The sequence below is a fragment of the Lynx canadensis genome, chromosome D1 (assembly GCF_007474595.2).
Source record: "Lynx canadensis isolate LIC74 chromosome D1, mLynCan4.pri.v2, whole genome shotgun sequence".
In the NCBI taxonomy this organism is placed as follows: Eukaryota; Metazoa; Chordata; class Mammalia; order Carnivora; family Felidae; genus Lynx; species Lynx canadensis.
In genome coordinates, this window is record NC_044312.2 from 44,444,000 (window position 1) to 44,469,533 (window position 25,534).

General features: G+C 36.4%; 1 protein-coding gene across 2 annotated transcripts in view; it reads left to right on the forward strand.

Annotated features, from left to right (window-relative positions):
• The window catches only part of GRM5 (glutamate metabotropic receptor 5), a 521,413-nt gene that overhangs the window by 361,608 nt on the left and 134,271 nt on the right, over positions 1-25,534 (forward strand). For both annotated transcript variants that reach the window (XM_030333012.1, XM_030333014.1), the window contains exon 4: positions 14,944-15,179. In XM_030333012.1, the coding sequence (XP_030188872.1) occupies positions 14,944-15,179 (236 nt within the window). The remainder of the gene's footprint in view (positions 1-14,943; positions 15,180-25,534) is intronic.

The following is a 25,534-nucleotide window of genomic DNA, read 5'->3' on the forward strand; positions in this document are numbered from 1 at the left end:
ATGGTGTTAGGGTTTTTAGCAATTAGCACTCAGCTCTTGGCAGACGACATTCTTCCTTGCAGCTGTACCTGAGTGGAGATCCTAACCAGTGGCTCTGCCCAACTGCAGAGCTGAGCCAGTTTCCCTGTCTGGCCAGGGAGCCCAGTGGGCAGTTCTGCCTGGTTGGTATCATCAGCCAGTGAGCTGTGCTGGTTGTAGAGCTTGTTCTGCCACTCCACCCAGTCAGAGAACCAAATTGGAAGCCCCACCTATTGTTGAAGATATCCTTCATACCCACATGACCAAGAAGTCTAACCAGAGAACTGGGGCAACTCCACAGCATAGCCTTCAGCTGTTCTCCCAGTGGCATCTGAGCAGAGAGCCCAGCCAATGGTTCTGCCAGTCCACAAAATTGAGTCTATGGCTCTGTCTGCCTGGCCAGGGAGCTTGGTGGACAGTTTTGCCTGATTCAGGCCACCAGCCAGTGAGCTATACTAGCCTTGGAACCTGTTGAATGGCACTGTTTGGGCATGGAAGCAAATCTGAACCCTTGACTACTGGCTAAATATAGCTTCAAGTCCTGCCTAACCAGGAAGCCTTACCAGAGAACACAGGCAGCTGTGGAGCCTAACCAGTGACCATTGGTAGTTTTGGAACCCAGTCTTCTTCAATCATACCAGAAAAATGAAATAGAAAACAACAGAATTGCAGCAGTAAGTCTTTACCTATCTATAATTAAACATAAATGGATTAAATTATCTAATCAAAAAGCATAAAATGGCTGAATGGATAAAAACACAAGATTCAACAATATGCTACCCACAAAAAACTCAGCTTTAAACACACATAGACTGAGAGTGAAAGGATGGAAAAGATATTCAAGCAAATGGAAACCAAAAGAAAGCAAGGGTAGCAGCACTTGTATCAGACAAAAGACACTTTGTTAAAAATGGTCAAAAAAGACAGGATAGGTTATTATGTAATGATAAAAAGGGCCAATCCATCAGAAAGATAAAACAATTGCAAATACTTATGCATCCGACATCATAAATTCTGAATATATAATCAAATACTAACAGAACTAAAAGGAGAAATAAACATCAAAACATTAATAGTTGGGGACTTTAATACCCCACTCTCAACAATGGATATATCATCCAGACAGAAAATCAATAAGGAAACAGAGGCTTTGAACAACACTATACATCAAATGGACCTATCAGACATATACAGAACATTCCTTCCTACAGCAGAAGAATACACATTTTTCTCAAGTGCACACAAAACATTTTCTAGGATAGATCATATGTTAGGCCACAAAACAAATCTTCACAAATTCAAGAAGATAGAAATTATGTCAAATATCTGTTTCTACCACAAAAGAATGAAACAGCAAATCAACAACAGGAGGAAAGCTGTAGCATACTTATCAAAAGGAACCAATATCTTAACTTCTAACACTATAGGTTAGTATTGTCTTTGTCTTAATTTAATATGAATGGAATAATATGTTTTGTGTATATTTTTCACTCAATATTATGTCTATATTACACATTTTGCTTCATGTAGCAGTAGCTTGTTCATTTTCATTGCTATCAGTACAGATATATGAATAAACCACAATTTATCATCTGTTTTACTAGCAATCAAAATTTTGGTTCTTTTCAATAAGACTATTGAAAATAGTTCTCATGTAAACATTCTTCTGCATACCTTTTGGTGTGTATATGGTAGCATTCCTGGTAGGGACATACCTAATAGTGGAATTTCTTGGTCATAGTGTATGCTTATATTCAGTTGTTATAGACACTGCCAACTACTTTTCAAAAATGGTTACATCAAGCTATACTTTTACTGTCAATGTTGAAGAATTGTAATTGCTCCAGATTTCATTCTGCACTTTGCCAATCTTTTTTTAACTTTAGCCATTCATGTTGGCGTGTAATGCTATTCATAGTGATTTTACTTTGTATTGCCCTAATGTATGAAGTGGAGCATTTGTTTCACCTATTGCCCATTTCAAAGATATTCTGTTAAGTGTAGTGTTCAAACATCTTGATCTTTTTTCCTATAAGACTTATTTTTATATTAATTTATGTGAATTCTTCATATATTCTAGATATCAGTACTTTTAAATTATCTATCAGCTATTTACCTACCTATCTGTTAATCCACCTGTTATCTATGTATCGACTTACACACACACACACACACACACACACTCTCCAGAGATCTTCTCTTAACTTGTGGCCTGCCTTTTCACTCAATCAGTAGTCTCTGTCTTTGCCTCTCTCTTTTATGTAGGCTGTATTCCCCAGCTAGAGCCTAACACAGGGCTTGAACTCATGATCCTAAGATCAAGACATGAGCTGAGATCAAGAGTGAGACACTTACCCAACTGAGCCATCCAGGTGCCCCCAGTGGTATCTTTTGATGAAAATGAATACATCAATTTCATTATAAATACTTTTAATAATCCTGATTTTATGGTTAGTCATTTTTGTGCTGTGTTTGAGAAATCTTTCTTATCCTAAGGTGATGAATATATTCTCCTTTTTGTTTGTCATCATCTAGAAGCTTTATTGTTTTATCACTTACATATATATCTATAATCAGCCTGGTTTTAACTTGCATGGATTAAGTATCAAGATTTTTTCCATATAGATATAAATTTACCCAGAATAATTTATTTAGTTGAACATTTTTTGTACCTCTTTACAGTGTTGCCTTTGTCAGAAATCAAGTCTCTGTATAATGTAGGACTCTGTTCCATTGGTCTATTTATCTATCTCTACAAAATTGTATAAAGTTGTGACTTTATGATAAGCCTGGGTATCTAACAGTGCATTCCCCAACTTTTTTTCTTCTTTATCAATATAATAGTGGCTATTCTTTGTCCTTTATATTTCCATACAAATTTTAGAATCTGTTCATAGATTTCCTCTATGTCTCACCCCTACCCACCCACCCCAAAAAACTGCTTAAATTTATTTTAATTGAATGATAGACAATGTATATGAAACATTGTAGAGATCATCTGAAGCTATGTCTAATAGTACATTCCTCAAGAAATTATTTGCTTTTCAAGGAGTTATAACAGAGAATGACCATTTTAATCTAATTCAGCATTGAGGTGATTTGAAGTTGGGCCTCGTTGTTGGGGTTTGTCTTACTGGTTGGGCCTGACAACTGGGGTATAGCCTTTAAGCACTGCAAATGGAAGCCTGGAATATTTACTGGGAGTTTTTCTTTTTGGGGGTCCAGAAGTCCAAATCTTTTTTCTTTAATCCACTATGTGTAACACTCTAACCATCTATTTGAGCCTCTTAGCCGTTGTTTATGCTCAACTTCTAAGCTTCACAGCAACTGCCTACCAGTAAGCAAATGATTGAGGAATAATACCAAATGTCTTTTTCACATCTGTGCTCTCTTCTCTCCCAGATATTTGCTGATAGTGTTTTTGGTGTAATGTTAGCCCAAAATTTAAAAAACTTTGAGCGTGACCGTCTGCTTTTGTTCCAACCTCTTAGCCACTCATCCTTGCCTTTCAATGAATTATGACTACCTCAAAGGGAAAGTCATACCTCAGTACATTTTTTTTTCTCTCCAGGATCTTGGTCCCTGAGATCTGGCTGACTTGACAGCTTTCTTAAAGCATAAGTGGATGTTTTTCAAAGTTTATCTAGATTTTCTAGTTGTCTTCAGGAGCAGGTTTGTCTAATCTATCATATATCATAGCTGAAAGTGGAAGTATCTGTTTAGTTTCTAATCTGTGGCCTACATTTTCCACCTGTTTGGGTTAATTATTAGGCCTGTAGCACCAAAATTCATGTAAGTGTTCAGACTTTGAGGTTATGAGTTTTGTCTGGCTTCTTAAAGAATGATTCTTTCTAAACCTTAATCTCACACCCAGAATAATTTTTGATTATTTACTGGTCTTCTACCACTTGTAAGTGTTCACTGGTAAACCATATCTGATAGATGTGAGACATTAACAACAGATTTGGTTTCAGTGGGTGTCATGGGAATATTTTGTCAAGGAAAAACATGTTGCCTCAAAGTGAAATGTGAACTGAAGAGAGTCCATTCAGTGTTTATGTACAGATACCAAGGTCTCTTGAGCATCTCCTAATAGCTTTTTCCCTTGTGAGTAGAAAGATTCTTAATAACTGTGCCAATGTATTCTAACACTACAAAGATAGCATTTTTTCAGAAGATGAATGCAGTGGTTTAAGGCAATTCTTTGTTTACAGTCTCAAGGAGGAAAAAAAAGAAGCCAATTCCAAGATGTGTGTGTGTGTCTGTGTGTGTGTGTGTGTGTGTGTGTGCGTGTTTAACAGAAATTAAAATAAATCTTTCCTCTGTACACTCTCATGTACAAAACCAGGTAATTTTGGACACATATTGGGATCAAATACCACATTAATAGGTTGTACAGGTTCAGTTTTTGTTTCTAGGTTTAGGTGGACTGAGTTTGAATCCTGTATAAACCTGGGTGATTTATGATTTTTCCACCTGAATTTTCTTCATGCAAAATGTGAAGATATAAAATATCATATAACATATAAAACATATAAATAATACATGGCAGAGAGGAAGTACATATAGAAAGTGCTGAGAACAATCAATGCCTGGCGGGCAGCAGACCCTAACTACTGTTACTACTCTGTAAGTTCTTATTTCCCTGTCTCTAATGCTGAAGTGTGGGTAAGGAATAACAGCTTTTCTTCTCTTTATTCCTCATACATGGCACTCTGCAGAGAAATGAGCATGTGCAATGTTGTTTGTTAAATTTTACTAAATGAAAGGATAGGTTAAATACTACAGGAAGGTTGAGGAAAGTATGAGGAAAATATATTAGATCTGAAGGACCTGTTTTAAGATATAAAGGAAGAAAACACATTGGTGTGTGTTTGGAGTGGAGGGGGTGAGTATATTCTCCAGCGTCATCATGAAATATGCCTTATTTCTTGGAATTTCATAGATGTTCTATAAATAATTATTACTCTGAACATTATGCTTAGTTTACCAGCATAATAGAGGAAATCAGTGGAAAGGGGGTCTGAAAACTAGAAGGTTATCCTAAGTACAGAAGCTTCATGAGAAAACATGAAAAAGGTTATAGAAAGCTGTGGGTACAATAGCCTGCTCATAACGCACTTTCTCTATTTAACTGAATCAATTATCTTACCATATTGTACATTTTACACAATTGCCTCAAACAGCTATAATATGACAAGGGAAGCAATACATTGTGCAGCTCACACAAAAAAATCTATTCACAAAAATTTTTCTCAGCTTCTCCTCTGTGAAGAATATGTATGGGAAAGAAGCATCCCCTGAGAAGCAAGTCTTTAAAGCAGAAGGGAGAATGCCTACCATCCTAAAGTCTAAATTGAAGCAAGGTGGATGTCCCAATGATTCCAACATATTAAATACTCTCTGTAATTTTTGGTGAATCCCCAAGCCTTTGGAAGCCTGTCTCTTGTGGCAAAACCAAGAATTTGGTCAAACCTCTACATTTGCATTCCCTTCCACTATTAACGTGCTTCAGTCTTCCAAGTGAAGAAATGTAGAAGAGAGGTGGAGAATAAGTAATAACTTTCTATGGCAGTATAGCAAATCACCACAAGTTTAACAGCTTAAAACAATACTTATTTATTATTTCATACTTTCTGAAAGTCAGGGGTCCATTCATGGCATAAGTGGGTTCACAACTCAGGGTTGAACAGGCTGAAATCAGGGTATTGGCGGACTGCATTCCTGTCTAGAGGGTTTTTTTTAGAAGAATCTACTTCCAGGCACATTCAGGTTTTTGGCTGAATTCAGTTCCTTTTGGATGCAAGCCTGAATCTCTGTTTCTTTGCTGGTTGTTAGCCAGGTGGCATTCTCAGCTTCTAGAGGCCACTAGAAGCCAGCAGTGGAGCGTCTCCTCCAGTTCTCTCATCTCAAATCATTCTCATATTTGAATTTCTTTGCCCAGGTAGAACCAGTCACATTTCAGGGATTACCTGATTAGGTCAGACTCACTGAGGTTGATCTCACTATTTTAAGATCAATTTATTTGTGACCTTAATTACATCTTGAGATTCCTTTTCAACAGCACCTATCTAGATTAGTGTTTAGTAAACTAGTACACTAATTAGTAATTAGTACACCAGAGAGCAGGAATCTTGAGTGCCATGTTAAATTTCTACCTATGTGGCCCCAGCCATACACTCTGCTCCCTATCCTTCATTGTATGCCTCTTAAATATGGTACCCTTAGGAAGTATTTCTCAGTGCTGTCATCACTGTATGTCTTACTTTGGAGACTCTATGAGGTATGGAAAGCACTGGAGTTTTGCAGCTAGAAATATCTGGATTTAAATCCCCTCTATATTTGCTGTGAGATTTTGAGTAGGTGCCTTAATCCCTCAGAGCCTCAGTTTCCTCAGTAGTAGAAAGTAGGGCTAAAAATAGTCACTGCTAAGGCCTACAGAGAATTAAGAAAAGTAATAAAATGGAAATCACCTGACCCCCATGATAGAGACATAGCAAATTTTAGCTTCCTGACTTTTTGTTCTTCTTTTGAATGTCCTAATATAGCTCCACCAATCTACATCTACTTATTCTTTATAAAGCCTTGGGGATGAGAAAAACTAAGATTTATAAACCCCAGTTATTCTCAGTAAATAACCATTTTCTTGAAAATTCTGCATTGTGCTTCTCTTTAGAATTAAACAATTCATTAGTGTTGAATGGTATATATTCGTAAGAACTTTTATTGAAAAGCTCAATATCCTTCCTTGTTTTTCACTATTATTTAGATTCTAAGACCTCCTACTCCCCCCCCGGGGGGGGAAGAAATGTTATATGAAGACAACCAAGCAGTCAGTAGACTCCCACTATTAGAAAAAAAAATCCTGAAATATCTTCTAAAATGCTATTGGTGAAAGATTTGGCAGGATGATGATTACATGTGGGTAGAACAGCAGTTTCCATAATAATTATGTGGGTTGTGAACAGATTTTGGAAAAAAAAAATGCTGGGATGCAGCCTAATGAATGTACTCATTAACCTTAATAGTATCAGGTAGAAAATGGAGAGGACCATTTTGGAGGGGGGAATCAATTCAGCTTTTCAGAGATATTTTATAAGGTGCATCTGACAGCACTGCATTCTCAATTAAAAATGAATATGTGCAGTTATCTGGAAAGAATTCTCTATAATTTGAAGTTTGATTTCTAAATTCTAATTTTCTAATAAGTTATATTAGACATTTCTTGTGTGCTTAGTATGTTCCAGGCTTTATAATAGACATAAAGATGAGATGTCCAAAATATAAAATTTCTAGTTGACTTGGAAAGACAGAAATAAATATGATGACAAATGCAAAACTAAAAGCATCATAATATTCCCTTCACGAGAGCAGAAATCTCATCTTCTTGTTCACCTGTATACTCCCACATTTAGAATATTAGTTACCCAATACTTGTTCAATTAATAAAGGAATAAATGTCCCAGAATCTTGGAAGTGGAGAGGAGAAAACTGTTCAGCCCAGGGAAGCTCAAGAAGGTTTTGATAAGCTGCATTCTAGCCCAGTCTGTTGGCTTCACAGATATTGGATTTTATCAAATCAGAGAACACATGAGGAGTTGAAGAGCTGACACTTTTGCAGAGGGAATAGTGTACTCAGAGGCCTGGAGGTGTGAACATGTGACATATTTGAGGCAGAGGAATCAATGTGTCATGTCTCTGATACACAACATGTGTGTGCTTAGTCTCTGCAGCATGGATACTGTGACAAAGCAGGACTGAAGAATGATCACGTGTGACTGGCACAGCCCCACCTCCACATCCCCTGACAGAAATTTAATGGCTGCTAACTTCTAGGAATAGTCATTCTGATGCTTACATTTTTAGTCTGGTGTTGCTCCCTTTGAAACAGACTCTGAGGTGATTTTTTATGTTGTTTGCCCACAGCAGATGCCTCCTCAAGAACTCTGTGGAGTTATACTAAATAATCATCTTGCCGTCTGAGAGAGTTCAACTAATGAAATCCATACCCATTGTATGTGATTAGCCTTCCATGTAAATAAATCAAGAAATTGTAAATGTTAAGGACTGAGAGTTTGGAAACACCCAGAATACTAATTGAGGTGACTAGGGAATAATCTCAGGGAGGTAGGATAGGAATGTGATTTTCAATGTTTCAGTGACTGGAAACCTAATGAATTATACTGTTTGCATATAGTTTGAGTAAAAAGGAAAAGGGATGTTCAGTCTGAAGGATAGATGAGGAAACATCTAATGGGCTGGAAGTCAGCATAACCCATTCAGGCAGGTCATGCCTAATGGACTGTTGGCTCCTTGAGCGCATGCACTAGAACCCACCACAGTGTCTGTGCAGTTTGAACACATAGATCTTCAAAATGCTTATTTAATTAATGAATTCTAATGAATAGAACATGGAAACTGAAACTAAAGGATCATCCAATGCAGTTTTCTGCGCTACATATATTTTTCTGTTTTCCATAGCTTAAATAACTTAAAATATATTAATAGGAAATGAGGAAGGGAAGAAAAGATTATATCATCTGTATTATACAGCTTTAGATTTTGATAAGAGAGACACTTTTTTAAAATTATTTAAACATCAGGGTGCCAGGGAGGCTCAATTGGTTAAGTGTCTGACTCTTGATTTCAGCTCAGGTCATGATCTCATGGTTTGTGAGTTTGAGCCCTGTATTGGGCCCTTTGCTGATGGTGGGGAGCCTGCTTAGGATTCTTTCTCTCTCCCCCTCTCTCTGCCCCTCCCCTGCTTGTGTGCATGCACTACTTTCTCCCTCTCTCTCTCAAAAAAAAAAAAAAAAAAAACTTTAAAAGAATAATTTAAAAAATAAAATAAAATTTAAACATCTCTAACATTTGATAATTAATAAATCTTTTTTCTTCATAATTTTCCAATATTTTTTATTCCTTTTGACATGTAGCCCTCAGGGGCTTCCACATTCCAGAAACATATTTTGATATTAAATCTATTGGTTATAAACCTTGAGGTAATTATTTTATAACCATTAAGTATTGATATGCTTTATATATATGTAATTTAGTAAAATAAATGATAAAAATAATAATTCTAAGGTTAAAATATTTCTCTTATAAGGACATAATGATATAAAGTATCAAATCTTTGAAGTTCTATAATTTTCATTATTTCTCATTTTCTGATTGCCAACAACTATTGTTTAGCATACAAGAAACTAAACAGAATGGGGTGGATTAATATAGTACTGGACCAAAGGTAAGAAAATTGTTAACTTGTTTTTTTTTAACATTCAAATCAACCGTATATGTCAAGAATAGGTAGAAATTCAGGAGAAAGGAACTACTAGAGAGCATATAAAGGGAAATCTAATCATCAGAGACCCCACCTTGTATTCGTTTTCTTTCTTTTTCAGCCCAAACCTATTCTGTTCCTCTACTTCACAGCCTAGGACATGGAGCTGCAATATCATTTACACTGTTGTTAATGTCTCCCCTAACTCACAAAATCCTCCTTTACCTCTATTCTCCGTACATGTCTTCCTAGGGATTCTTAGAATTCCTTACAAATAAGGCTCCACATCCCCACTGCTACTTCTTTAAATTCAGGCCTCCATCAGTTTCCTTGACCACTGCAACACATTTTGCAACTCGATTCCCTTAACACTGATGTACAACCACTCCAACCTGTCGCACTGCTACCATAGTTCATCCAATTCTCATCGGCTCCTCATTTTATTTCCCACCTTAAAAGCCACCATTGGCTCCCTGTTACCTGAATGAAAAAGTCAGGTAATGATGGTGTGATATAAAAGACCATTCGCAACTGGTCTTCCCCCGCTGACTTCTCATTGGCGCATTGCCCTAGGTGATCTACACAGCTGCAGTGCTTCATAGTCACTACTTCCTGAATCTCAAATACCTTCTCTTGTCTTAGAAAATACCATTTCAAAATACTGTTATCACTCCATTACCCATATGTGTCAAGTTCCATTTAAAACTGATCTTCCTACATAGAGTTAGTTGTTTTCTGATGTTCTCTCCCATTGCTGTTGTTTCATGCCTGCGATGATATTTATTTATATGCATTTATATGTCTGTCCTCTGTCATTCCTCTACTAGACTGTGAGCCCTGCCTGGTGTGTAGTATCTAATACCTATTTAATTTATGTGTTTCTCCATCTCAACACAATTTCAATACATCATAAATATGGTGAAGTGAATTTTTCTTCACAACATTCACTGGTGTGGGAAAGATCATACACACCTGTCCCATTTAGGTCTGGTTTGGCCATATGACTTGCCTTCATCAATGAAATGTGAGAAGTGATCTGTACCACTTCTGAGTAGACAACTTAAGAACCATTGCATATTTTTTCCTTCTACAAGATTGGCCACGTCCCAGGAGGAAACTGCTCTTTCAGACTATGTCTCAGAATGAAGGCGACATGGAGTAGAGTTAGAGACCATCTGTAATGAATCTAAAAGCTGAGCAAGAAATAAACTTTTGTACTACACCACTGAAATATTGACAGTTTATTGTCACAAAATAATTTAGTCTAAGATAGGTAGATTTTTAATAAATGTTGATGAAAATAAGGAAAGCTATAGAGATGGAGAAGATGAATTAGAACTGGAGATTTCGGGTCAATTTTGTTAAAAAAGAACCTTCTGTTGAAAACACATAAAAGTTCAATTTTCACGAATTGCTAATTATGTGAAATAATAGGAATTGAGGCTTGAGAGAAGAAAGGAAGAAGGGGATATCATAGAATAGGAATATATATTTTGGTAATGCAATCTTGAAAAGAAAATGAAAATAAATTCTTGCTAGATAATGTGTCCTAACGATGTCTTCAGGGAGACATTTAAAGGGAGAATATAAAGAGTCTAAGGTAACTACTGAGGAGGTGTTTTGAGAATGGGTACATAGAAAAGATTCCTCCTTTAGTTAAGCCAACCTAATCTAAAAATATTTTTCCTGTTCAAATGTCCAAGTCACTGTTTCCATAGTCAAAGAAAAACTGGAGGCCTGACTAAAACAACACTCAAATTAAAAATATATTTGTGTACTCAATTCTTGTTATTCACAGTATTTATGTTCCATAAACGTGCACCAAACACCAAATCAGTGAATACTGACCATTGCCCCCAGTGAAGATACAGGTTTAAATTGCTATGGGCCTCTGGTCACAACATTCCCATCAACTAGTCTGTACATAACCTTGTTTTATGTGTTTCTGTATTGAATAAGATTTCTTCTTTAATATATACTGTTTTTTCATTAACATTGAACTCATAACAAACAACGTTTTACTCATTACTCACTTTACTCATGCAGCTGATTTAAAGAATGCATTTTCTATATAGGATATATCACAGCCTTTTTTATTTAGGAACTCTAGATAACACTATGCTTGGGGGTTATTTTAAACAGTGAAATCAATGAAAAAAAAACATAAAAAATACAAGAACCCTTATACTAAATAGATCATGAAAAGGATACTTGTTTAGAATATGAAAGCTAAAACAAGAAAGCAGAGGATGATCTCATTCAACCTCAGCTGGGAATGTGCACATCCAGAGACTCAAAATTTTTGCGACTCTGTGCATGTGCACAAATGACCACAAAGGTGCCATGAGTATTGATTTGGGTGTTGCAAATAAATTTAGCAAGTAGATAAATCTTAAAATAATGAGGATTAACTGTATATCAAGGAATTGAAAGGAAAATAATGAAATGTATTATGAGGAGATGGTTAAAATGCCCACCAGTGAGGAGAGAAATTAAATGGATGGATGGATGGATGGATGGATGGATAGATAGATAGATGGATAAAGATAGATAGATAGATAGATAGATAGATACTAAATCTAGAAAAGTGCTTTAAATATGGTATTTTTAGTTTCTTTCCTTGTCTTCCTCCCCACTTTTTTTCCCCTTATTTGGTAAAATATATGTCCCCTGAAAGCATTTAGGTAGTACTTGACAGTCTAGTCTATCAGTGTAATGTAAAGCATTAGATCATAGAAAAGTACGTTCAAGTTTTTCTTGGCGTTTCATTTTGCATTTGGATTTATTATTCCTTACTTAGAGATACCCTATCATCTTAACACAAATCTTGAAAGCACACTTTTTGTGAAAATGTTAATATTTAATAACCTAAATGACATATGACACCATCTAACTTAGCCAGCAGGGAGTGAAGTTTCTTAAAACTTGCATAGTAGATATTCCCCTGTAAATTTGAATAGAATAACCCTGTTTTGTCAAATAGAAATTGGAATTTTCTGTTTACATTCACACTCCTCTATGATTTTTATTTTGCTGTTGAATGGAAACATCTGGAACTAAATTGTTTTAAATTCACAAGCCAAATGTATAGGCTGCTAATAAAACATCATCTTTTGCCAAATTCTTTTAACTATGGTGAAGAGATTTATACCTGAAAAAAAAAAGAACTAAAGAACATGATGAGAAATGAATCAATTAACACACTCTGGTGGGGATACTTTTTTTATGGAAATATTACCTCCAAAAAAGTTTATCAAGACAAGCTTTTTACAGTCCCCATTAAATTCAATGAATGAATTGTGAAGGGTAAATTGGACCCATTATAATCTTAAATTTCTTATGTAATATTCATAATCATAGTGTTACATAAGAGCGAGCTAGCATTAACAAAAGGAGCAATTTAAATTACCACTTCTTGGAGAATGGGGCTCTGCTTGACAAACAGAGCTTCCTGCCCCGTTTGCAATACGCCCATGCATCTCCTCCAGTGCCAGTGAGACCCACACTCTCATACCAGTGATATAATAAACCCTCCACAACAGAGGGAGAAAATGAGGCAAACAAGCCCACATCATTTCAACTTGTCAGCTTTAAATAAAATCTTCTGCGGCTGAAAATGAGAAATTTGAGGGAAGATAATGTGTGAAGTAACTAAATTCAACATTGGGACAAAACATATTGCATTACTTATTTTTTTTCCTGATCTTCCACAAAGGTTTTTGAAATTTCACCATAATTTTAATGAAATATCTTTTGTCAGAAATGACTTAGAAGAAGAAATCGTTTATTTTGTTTGTTTATTTTTTTTTTCTCCTCTTCCACCCACTGATGCCTTAGGAAACATCTCAAGTTATCCCAAGCCCCTGTGATATTTTAATGAGTAATCTGTGACCTTTGGAAAAACTCTCATTATCAGTTTTTAAGTCAGAGTTGGTATAGCAGAACATGCTGGAAAAAAGTACATGCTTTTTATACTTATTTTAATTAATTACTTACATAATACCTTCCCCAGTGCTGATTTTATATGTGAAATATTGGTGCATGGTCTCCACCTACAAAAAATATATAAAAGAGACAAAAATGCATTTGAAGGAAGATAAAAAGAAATTAACATTCTGATAAGTATATCTGAAATGGATGAAATAAACACTGATTGTGAATGTAAATCCTTTCCCTCTCCCTCTCCCCAGTGCCCACTTCCCCCAACCCTGTGTAACTCCAAAAACTTTACTGCTGTGCATTCAGGAGATTCCATTCTACTCTTCCCTTCAGCTCTCTCCAAACCCCTTCTCTTCCTTCTTTGTTACTGTTTTTTTCGGTATTAAAATATCCCTTTACTTTCTTTATCTTTCCTGAAAAAGTACTTGCCTTCTTCTAAGGAAAGACACCACCACTAGGTCCCAGCAGATACTTAGCACAAGTTGTGCCTATTCCAGTGGAAGAGGGTGAAAAAGTCAGTCTCGTTTGTCCTGAATGCCCCAAGGTGTGCCCAAATTTGATATAAACATCTTTTTATGTCTTTTATTTCCAATGTTGTGCCTCACTTGTTTTCCAAATAAGCTTAGAGTGCTTTCCTCTTGTACTATTATATTCTTATACCATTGTAACATGAAGTCTCTGATTTCTAATTCTTTTATCTTGAAATTCCTCGCTTACTTTGAGTGATCAGTGGATAGAATGAGAGTAATATTGAAGAGTATGATTCCTGACACTATGCTTGATATACCATTGTTAAGAAGTTGTGGTTGTTGTTGTTTTGTTTTGTTTTGTTTTTTGAGAGAGAGAGAGAGAGAGAGCACGAGCGGGTGAGGGTCAGAGGGAGAGGGAGAGAGAGAATCTCAAGCAGGCTCCACACCCAGTACAGAGCCTGATGAGGGGCCTGATTTCACGATTGTGAGATCATTACCTGAGCCTAAATCAAGAGTCAGATGCTTAACCCACTGAGCCCCCCAGGCATTCCTGTTAAGAAGTTTTTAAATCCATCCAATGCAAAACATGATTCCATATGTGTATTTTAAATATATTAGAGAAGTACCATGGGACAGGAAAGAGTATATGGACAGTGGATTATAGGATTTCAGTTTGAGGTGCTGAAGAATCAATATTTAACAGAATGACCATAATCAGCAGGTATTTTTAACCTCTCTATTATTTACTTGTAAAATATGAAAACAATGAATATCATGTCATAGGATAGTTAAATTAATACTAGGTGTATGTTAGAGATATTTTCATTTTTACTCTATGGTCATTGAACTAATTGTTATAAAGGAACAGAATGGATTTCAAGTTAACTTCACTTAGCCACTAAGCATTCAGTAAATAATGTGAATGGTGATATCATGCAGCTTCCATACAGTGTATGTGAAAAACAGTCACATTCTGCCAAAAGTATTAGGTTATTCTCCACAGTTTGAGGTTAGTGAGACTGGTGCCTTCTAGTACTCTTAGACCCTAAATTCCCATGGTGTATTATACTCTTTATTCTAAGTTTCTATCTCAGTAATCATGTAAGTATAATGTAGGACCATGGTGTGGCTGAGTAGCCATTTAATTACTGATCTTTTCAAAAGGAAAGCAAATGGAATCATTGGCTTAGAAGGTATCTGTTGTAAGCTGAGCTGGTTTTTGTCTCCCCACAGTGATGGCTGGGCTGACAGGTATGATGTGACAGATGGATATCAGCGAGAAGCTGTTGGTGGAATCACAATCAAGCTTCAATCTCCCGATGTCAAGTGGTTTGATGATTATTATCTGAAGCTTCGGCCAGAAACAAACCTTCGAAATCCTTGGTTTCAAGAATTTTGGCAGCATCGTTTTCAGTGCCGGCTGGAAGGGTTTGCACAGGAGAACAGCAAATACAACAAGACTTGCAATAGTAAGCAGATTTATTGTTTCATTTAAAGTGGATAAGGCTAGGGCTCCAATTTATGTAAACTGTGTCATGGGGATAGTGGCTATAATCTGTTGGAGAAGAGGACTCTTACATAAACAGAGGGGCTATTGCCACTTACAGTGATAAACAGGCTTTATTCTCACTAAGAACATATCAGAGAAAATTTTTACTCCACAGAGATTTAAAACAATTTTGTTATTTATATCATTCAAGAAATTGGCACTGTGCTAAGAGGGTAATGTGAGCTCTAGAGAGGAACTGCGATTGCCATCCCTGAAGGCAAGAACTACACTCTGCACATTTTGATTATCTTCAGCAGTTAGCACCGAGTTAAACACTTAGTAAGGGTGTCATATTCTGAAGAATGAATAAGGGGGCTCCTGGGTGGCTCAGTTGATTAAGCGTCTGACTCTTGATTTCAGCTCAGGTCATGATCTCATGGTTCGTGAGTTTGAGCCCCGCATCAGGCTCTGCACCAATGGTGTGGAGCCTGCTTGGGATTCTCTTTCTCTCCCTCTCTCTGCCCCTTCCCTGCTCTCTTGCTCTTGCACTGAATCAGGTGAATGTTAAAGGACAGAGCCAATTCCTACTTCCATCAATATATAGAACAGGAGCAGGGATAGGGTTTTATGTTTCAGGAGACATAATCTGAATGTTGCCATTCATTCTTCTACACTTATAGGGACTCATATTGTACCAACTATTGCTTTTTTTCCCTCCAACTATTGTTTTAGTTGTAAAGATAACAAGGTGAGGAAAACTAGTTCCTGCCCTTAAAAGGTTTAGTGTCTAGAAGGGAGATAATCCTGCCAGCCAATGTTGTAATCCAGTGCTATAAATGATATTATAAGAGCTAAACACAGGGTTTAGTTGCAATTATTTGTTGCACATTGAAAGGGAATCTTGACTCCAGTTACCAAGGTACGGCCAATATTGATCTGTATGTCAAAGCCTGCAAAAATTAAGGTTTGTCAAAATTGATAAGTGATTTGTTGATACTTCCTTATCATCACATTGTGTAACAAGAACCCCATATGCATTTGCATAGGAGTAAAGTGTTTTAATTGGTGATATGGGTGCCTTTATCTATGATGCTGGAATACAGGAGTGCATTGAGATAGTGGGGTTGAAATTATGGCCCACAAACCAATTCCAGTGCACAGAGAAGTTGTCACATACAAGCACAAAAATGAGAATAATGTAAATAATATAGTGAATTTTTTCATAATGCACTTTCCCTCCCAGTTCATGTCCGTCATGTTTTTGGTATCACTTCATTCTTTTGTGAAATTAAGAAGGGGGTGAATGATGATTTGTGATTATTTTAAATATCGGTATCTGGTAAAATAAGAACTTGGCATCTTTATGTCAGTTTCTGTTTGAGTAAAGAGGGGGGAGAAAGATGCTGAAGTGTGGGATATTGTATTGATCAGTGAAATCCAGAAATCACAGAAGTATGGTGTGTATGTTTGTTTCTTTCTGAGTTCAGATACTGCTTGTCCAAAATCTTCAAATGCTTATTCATTTCCTTTGTTTTGTTTTGTTTTGTTTTATTTTCATGAAAAAAAATATATGTGAATGAACAGCATGATGACTTCTGTTTCACAATTTCAATGTTTATAGCTAATTTCATATCTTTCATCATTCTATCTAGTTTCTGATGGACACAGACTTCTTTCCTCTCTTGAGATTTGGGGGCTATGCCTCTCTGTATTCCAGTTCTATGGTTGTGTACAGATTTCTATATGTAGCTACACTGGAGGAGTTATAAAGTATAAGCAATAGATTTGATCTCATCTCCAGTTATCCTTTATTAAGGAGTTAGTGACAGTCCCTAACCAGTGTGTCTAAGGTAATGTTTCCAACTGATCCTCACCCTTTTCCTCTTTGTGCCAATATTATTTTCCTTTTCTTTTTTGTCTAAAATGTCTTCCCTTTGAGGGGCGCCTGGGTGGCGCAGTCGGTTAAGCGTCCGACTTCAGTCAGGTCACGATCTCGCGGTCCGTGAGTTCGAGCCCCGCGTCGGGCTCTGGGCTGATGGCTCAGAGCCTGGAGCCTGTTTCCGATTCTGTGTCTCCCTCTCTCTCTGCCCCTCCCCCATTCATGCTCTGTCTCTCTCTGTCCCAAAAATAAATAAAACGTTGAAAAAAAAATTAAAAAAAAAATAAAATGTCTTCCCTTTGAAATGGTTCTTTGTTTCTCTTATTTTTTCCCCACTGTTGGAGATCTTATTTAGATATAGTTTTAAAAAACTCTTTAATTGATTTCCAAAGAACATTATTTCCGTGGAAAATGTTGTGTAAAATCCTCCCTTTTAGCCTGCTGTTGATCTCTGTCTTACACATGAATACCCAGATATGATTACTCTGCTCAGAACTGGCTCCTTACTCCAGTACTGGAAAGCACTCGTTAACCACTTCCCCCCGCCCCCAGAATCTTATCTGACAAGAGATGTCATTTTGTACATACATGGACACTTATGTGTAATACCTCTGTTATTCTTTTCAATAAGGGAAATAATATTATTATCTTTATTTTAAAGATTATAAAATGAAGATTTAGGAGAAAACAATAGCTTGCTCAAGGTCAGCTAACTATTAAACACTGGAACTTATAATTGAACTCAGATTTGTCTGAAGTTTAACCAGTATGGTATGCTAAAAAGATAAAATATTACAATTTTTAAAAATTGCCATAAAATTTGCTTTATATTATAGTTAATATATAGGTCAAAGATACAAAAAGGAAAAATCTTAAAATTATTTGTACATTACTATGGAATTCATAATAGATACCTAATTGTTCACTACTCTCTACCTTTGACTGTATTTCCTTATTCACTCACACGTCCTCTTAGCATCTTTATCCCCACCTCCTTAGGGGCCCCAAATAGTTTACTCATATTTAAATTACTAAATATTACCAGCATTTTCCTAAATATAATGCACTTAAGCCCTTTCATCAGGGAGTGTGCATAAGACAACCATTTTTGAGTTGGAGTGTTAATATTAGGAGTTTCCAATTCATGTCAATCAAGAAGCTTTGCTTTGCTCACTTTCTCCAGTACCTTAAATCTAATAGATAATTCAAGAAGAAAAATGGCTTCACACAAAGGATAGAAATACCCATAGCTGAAGTACTGCTTATTTTGTCTTGGGAGATTCTTTGAAGGCAAAGAATAAAAGTTAGGAAAGGTATCTAAATCTAGTAGTCCATAACTAGCAGTAGCCTTATAGAGAATATGCCCCATTAATATGAATTTTTTCACTGCCTGTTAGTCTTGCCTATTCTTATACATTATATAAATAGACACTTACATTATTTGCTTCTCTGTAATGGCCTTTTCCCCTCAAAGTAATGTAGTGATTTTCATCCCATCATTGCATGTATTAGTTTATTCTTTTTTTATGTTTTATTTTATTTTGAGATAAAAAGAGAAAGAGAGAGTGAGAAAGAAAGAGAGCATGTGCAAGGGAGGGGGCAGAGGGGGAGAGAGAGAGAGAGAGAGAGAGAGAGAGAGAGAGAGAGAGAATCTTAAGAAGACTCCATGCTCAGTGCAGGGTCCCATGTGGGGCTCAGTCCCATGACCCTGGGATCATGACTCAAGCCAAAATCAAGAGTCAGACACTCAACTGACTGAGCCACCCAGTTGCCCGTAGTTTATTCTTTTTTATTGCTGTGCAATATCCCTTTGTATGGATATACTACCAGAATTTACCTATCAGTTCTCCTATATGATAGACATTTGCATTATTTACATTTTTAGGTATTATAAATACTTTATGAACATTTATGTACATATACTATGGCAGACCTATATCCTAATTACTGTTAGATGTATACCCAGTATTGGAATTGCTACATCATAGACTACATATATATTTAGCTTTATTAGAAATTGCCAAGCAGTTTTCCAAAGTAATTGAACTAATTTCCCCTTTCACTGAAATGTATGAAATTTCAAGTTGCTTTGCACTACTGTCAACACTTGGTACTATCTTTTTGTATTTTAAACATTCTGTGAGTATGTGTTTGTATCATATTGTGATTCTGATTGCCTTTCCATGTGTATTACCAAGTTAAGTTCCTTCTCATATGCTTATCGGAAATTTGGGCATCCTATTTTGTAAAATGTCTGTTCAGGTCTTTTGCACATTTCTTTGAATTGTTTATCATTTAACATCTATTTTAAGACTTCCTTATATACTGTAGAGATGAGTCTTTGGTAGATATATGTATTGTGAAAATTGCCCACTTAGAGAATAGCTTATTCCTATTTCCTATCCCTCTCATGTGTTGTTTTCTATTTATCCACTTTGTTCTTTAATACTTATTCCTCTTTTACTGCCTACTTATGGATTAATCAATAATTTTTTTATCTTATTCTATCACCCCTCTTAATAATTATAATTTTGTTTCATCTCAGCATAATTCATTTAGAGTTTTCAACAGAAATTACTAAATGAATCTTTAATACAAACAACTTTATGTTGGTTCTTATTTATATTAAAAAATCTTGCAGGGGTGCCTAGGTGGCTCAGTCAGTTAAGGGTCTGATTTCAGCTTAAGTCATGATCTCATGGTTCGTGAGTTTGAGCCCCACATAGGGCTCTGTGCTGACAGCTCAGAGCCTGGAGCTTCCTTCAGATTCTGTGTCTCCAGGCTTTCTTTGCCTCTCCCCCTCTCATGCGCGCAATGTCTCTCTCTCTCTTTCAAAAATGAGTAAACATTAAAAAAAAATTTAAATCTTGCAAATATTTACATTTGTTTATCCCCTCATACTATATTTTGCTATTGCCATATAATTTATTTTTATCTGTATTATATATAAAAATATATAAATATAATAATATAAATATTATATATACATATGTGTGTGTGTGTGTGTGTGTATATATATATATATATGACTTTCTTCATATTGTTGCTCTAAATGGTTAACAGTCATATTTCCCCACTCCAGTGTTTTTCATTCCTTCTACCTGCTTGCTTTCACCTGTGATTTTTTTTCAGCCTAAAGAATTTCTTGTAGTGTTTCTTACAATATAGATCTACTGCCAACAAATTATATTGACTTTTTTTTCTGAGAATATCTTTATTTCCCCCTTTGTTTTTGAGGAGTGTATTCACCAAGGATAGCATTCTGTATTGCCAGGTTTTCTTCATTTTTTTTTTCTTTGAAAACAACATTTCATTTTTTTTCTCTGGATTCCATCATTTCATTGAAAATTTAGCCATCATTCTAATGTTGTGTCTTTTTTTTTTTTGGCAACATGTCTTTTTTTCTAGGCTTAAAATTTTTTTTTTAAGTTTTTATTTGACTGTGATAAGGTTAGGTGTGATTTCCTTTATATATGTCATTCTTTGGATTTCTTAAACCTGTGGATTAAAAATGTCTATCAGGGGGCGCCTGGGTGGCGCAGTCGGTTAAGCGTCCGACTTCAGCCAGGTCACGATCTCGCGGTCCGTGAGTTCGAGCCCTGCATCGGGCTCTGGGCTGATGGCTCAGAGCCTGGAGCCTGTTTCCAATTCTGTGTTTCCCTCTCTCTCTGCCCCTCCCCCGTTTATGCTCTGTCTCTCTCTGTCCCAAAAATAAATAAACGTTGAAAAAAAAAAATTAAAAAAAAAAAATGTCTATCAGTTTTGAAAATTTCCTAGACATTACTTCCTAAAACATTCCTTCTGCCACATTTTTCTCTCTCTGTTCCTTCTTGTGCTCAGATATACCTATTAGATTATTTGACTGGGTCATACAGGTGACTTTTTCTCTGGACTTTCTTTCCTATCTTTTTTTTCTCTCTGTTCTTCTATTTGATTCTTTTCTATTATTTTGTCTTTTATTTCACTAACAATGTTTCCACCTATGTCCAGTCAGCTGTTAACCAAAATAAGTTTTCAACTTCAGATATGTTGTTTTACAGTCCCAGATGCCCATTTAATTCTTTTTATAGTTACTAATTTTCTTTTGAAGTATTCTTTCTCATCTAATTTTCAATCCTTTATTCCATGTCCTTGAACATAGTGATTATAGTTATTTTAAGGCCCCTTTTTTTTCTAATTCTAACATCTGGATCTTCTGTCAGTCTTCTATTGACATATTTTTCATTGGTCACATTTCATGCTTCCTGATACAACGTATTTTCTTTTGTGTTAGACATTGAGATTAAATGCCGTAAAGATTGAAGTTTATATTATTTTCCCCCAATGATGGTTTGCCTTTTCCAGGTTCAAAGAAATTGAGATGAGGTAAGTTGCAACGTAAGACAGAAGTAGTCAACCTGTAGTTAAAAGTGTCTTTAAGGAACAATTGACATAGAATTTTGATGGAGAATCTAGATAGTATATCCTATGCCCTGGATGACTGACTCAGTCAGATTTTTGTTGTTTTTTGAGATTTTTTTCCTCCAGGCCCCTATACATACTGTTTCTAAATTTGGCATCCATTGTGAGGAAAAGACTACTTGAAGTTTGAGCAGTTTCTAATCCTCAGGTGGGGCTTTTCTTCCAAATAGTATAAAACAATGGGACATTTCAGCCTTCCTCTTCAAAATCTTGAGCCTCATGCAGCCCCCAGAATCAGCAAGTGAATCACAAGGGGAAAAAGCTATCATGTGGTTAGGTTTCCTGCACTTTATATATTGACATACCATATCATTTTAATATCCAAAAGTACTTTTGGCTTCTCTTTTTTCCCGAAGTGTCAGATACTATGTGAAGTCATATATTTTCCAGCCACAATTCATGTACTATCCAAGAACCTCAAAATGTGACTTTATTGAGAAATAGCATCAGTGCAGAGTTAAGATGAGAGGATGTACTAAAATAGGATGGGCTCTCAATTCCCCCAAAAGAGGAGAAGTGACACAGAGACAGACACACATAGGAAAAGTGGCAGGGGGAAGACACAGGCAGAAACTTGAGTGATGCAGCACAAAGACAAGAAATGCCAAAAATTAATGGCCACCACAAGAAGCTAGGAAGAGGCAAGGAAGGATTCTACCAAGAGTCTCAGAGGGAGCATGGCCCTCTTGACACCTTGACTTCTGACTTTGAGCCTCCAGAACTGTGAGAGAATAAATTTCTGCTGTTTGAAGCCACATAGCGTGTGGTATTTTGTTACGGCCGCCCTAGAAAACTAATGTCCCTTCATTCAGACCATGTTAGATTGGCAGCCTGGTCCAGAACCTGCAGATGCCCTCCAATGAGAAAGCAGTGGGTGACACCTGCCTACTTTCATAGGTCTCCTTTTTGTTTGTTCATTTTGTCTTTGTTGAGTCCATACATCTTCACTGCCTTGAAAATATTTTATTTTTGCATTTCTTTGGCCTCTTAAAGTTATATAGTAAAAGAATGTTCATGTGCTTTCTTCTCCACCCTACATAACACCAGAGGTCCCTCTTTTATATTTTAATCTTGTCACTCCCCTGCAATCCCAATTTGGATGCATAAACGAACCCTGCAGTTTATAATGTCCAAAATGTTCATACTTTTGTTAATTTCTGTTTTTATCTTTAAGCATTTAAAAAATTAAGTCAAACTATTTCTATACCCTTAAGTGTTTTAACTATGTGGTTTTTACAGAATCCAGGTTTATATACTATTAACAGTGAGCCCAATTTCAGTAAGTGTTACTTAAATTGAACAATCATGTTAGACTTGAATTATAAGTTAAATGACCAGTAACGATAATAAGTTAAAAGTATAAAGAATATAGTTTAATTTTTCCAATTGTTTAAGTAACCCAGTAATAAAAGCTACAGCTAATTAAATTAAAACTGTTTTCTAGTAACTGGATCCTATTCTATATTTGAACCAATTTAAAGACCCATTTCCTATACAGTTATTTGAACCAATTTAAGGACCCATTTCCTTTACAGTAATACTGTCACCCACTGACATTCATTTACCATCTCCTTTCTATGATTTCTCCCTGTCACTTCCAGTAGCTTCCAGAGGTGTCATTTATGACATTAACACACAAACATTCTCGCCTGGATGTCCTGAGGGCACCTCCAACTTACATATCTAAAACTCACCTCATTATAACTTTTCTAACCACAGTTCCAAACTTTGAGCTTCTCCATTATGTACCTCCAGTTTGAGTAAACGATACACCCATCCGGCCTGTCCCCCAAGATGTGGGAATAAGGGGTCTTCTCATATTCCATTCTCTCATCCTCACAGCCAACTGGTAACCAGATACTATTAAATCTACTGTTCATCTTCCACATCTGTTCTCTGTTTTTCATTACTGGCTGAATTCAAATCTTTATACCACTGCTGTGATTTGTTTCTTCATTATCTGTCACCTCACATATGAGAATAATCTTCATATCTAATCTTCTTTTTGATACCAGCTTCTTTCTCCTCCATTTTATGCTAAAAAGTAGCCTCAAAAGAGTCCATCTAAAGAATGAATCTCTTCGTGTTACTTCCATTCTCAATGCTCGTCCATGGTTCTCTAATGTCTACAAAAAAGGAATTCCACCCCTTTGCCCCCAGTCAAAACTCTTCAAATTTGCCATATGTATTTTTCAAATCTTATCGTCAATTCCTTAAGCCCAAGAAATCTATGTTCCAATCACTTCACGGCACAATTCACAGATTGTGCTCTTCCATTTTAGAGTGGCATGCCTACTTAAGTCTCTGCATTTTTGCTCCATGAAAAACCTTCTTCAGGATATTTGGTAGTTTCACTGAGCACATATCCTCATGGTTTCCAATAAATCCAGTTTCCTGTTCTCAAAGAAATTCTGTTTCCCTCATGTCACTTCCTGTACTTTTTGTCTTTTTTGACACGTACCAATCCAGATATTGAACACAGATCCTCCCCTCTCCTTATTTTTATGCCTTCAAGTAACCACTCACACTGACATTTATGTGTATGCCACCCTACTATCAACAAAATGAAGATGAGAAAAATGGGTGCAGAGCAACATAAAAGTCCTTTAGCCAGAAGGGCATTTCTGGGATTCTAATGATGTGCTATTTCTTGAGCCAGTGGTGATCACTAGGATGTATTTCTTTTGAGAAAAAATTAATGTGTTGTTATGATTTTTGCACTTCTCTGCATTCGTGTTCTAATTTCATGAGAGTTTACTTTAACTACCCCACCTCTAAATAGAAGTTCTGCAGCCCCTATATCCAGTGTAACATTCCTTCCAGTCCAAATTTCTCACAATAGATTCCCCCACACATTCTCACTCCATCAGATTTCTCCCACCATGTTGCTTTATTCCTGTCCCTTTACTTCCCTGTAACCCTTACCTCATTTCCTCACAATGTTTTTAAACACCACAGTAAATATTTCTCCATTTCATAGGTAGAGCTATTGAGCTGTTTCTTTGTTTTCTTGTCTCCTTTAAAATTCTGCCCTTAGATACAGGAGTACTGATGCATAGGGGCACTTGTACCCCAATGTTGATAGCAGCACTCTCAACAATAGCCAAATTATGGAAAGAGCCTAAATGTCCATCAACTGATGAATGGATAAAGAAATTGTGGTTTATATACACAATGGAGTACTACGTGGCAATGAGAAAGAATGAAAGATGGCCCTTTGTAGCAACATGGATGGAACTGGAGAGTGTTATGCTAAGTGAAATAAGCCATACAGAGAAAGACAGATACCATATGGTTTCGCTCTTAGGTGGATCCTGAGAAACTTAACAGAAACCCATGGGGGAGGGGAAGGAACAAAAAAAAGAGGTTAGAGTGGAAGAGAGCCAAAGCATAAGAGACTCTTAAAAACTGAGAACAAACTGAGGGTTGATGGGGGTGGGAGGGAGTGGAGGGTGGGTGATGGGTATTGATGAGGGCACCTTTTGGAATGAGCACTGGGTGTTGTATGGAAACCAATTTGACAATAAACTTCATATATTGAAAAAATAAATAAATAAATAAAATTCTGCCCTTAGAGAATGGATGCTGCTCACCTTTTGAGCCCAAAGCTGCTGCTAAAGTTACATCGCCAAACAGAAGGCCATTTACTCCAGAGAAAAAAATGATACCATCCTCAGAGGGGATAAAGCAACTACAGCAATATAATATTTTCCACTGGATTACACTGACATATACATAGATTTTTCACATCATTACACTATTACATAAACATTTTATGTTCAGGGGCTCTTGGGTGGCTTAGTCACTTGAGCGTCCAACTCTTGATTTCAGCTCAGGTCATGATCCCAGGGCCCTGGGATCAAGCCCCAGCATGAGGCTCCACACTCAGCGTGGATCCTGCTTGAGATTCTTTTCTGTCTCTCTTTCTTCCACTACACCGCTTGCATGTACTCTCTGTCTCCAAAGTAAATTAAAAAACAAACAAAAAAACAAAC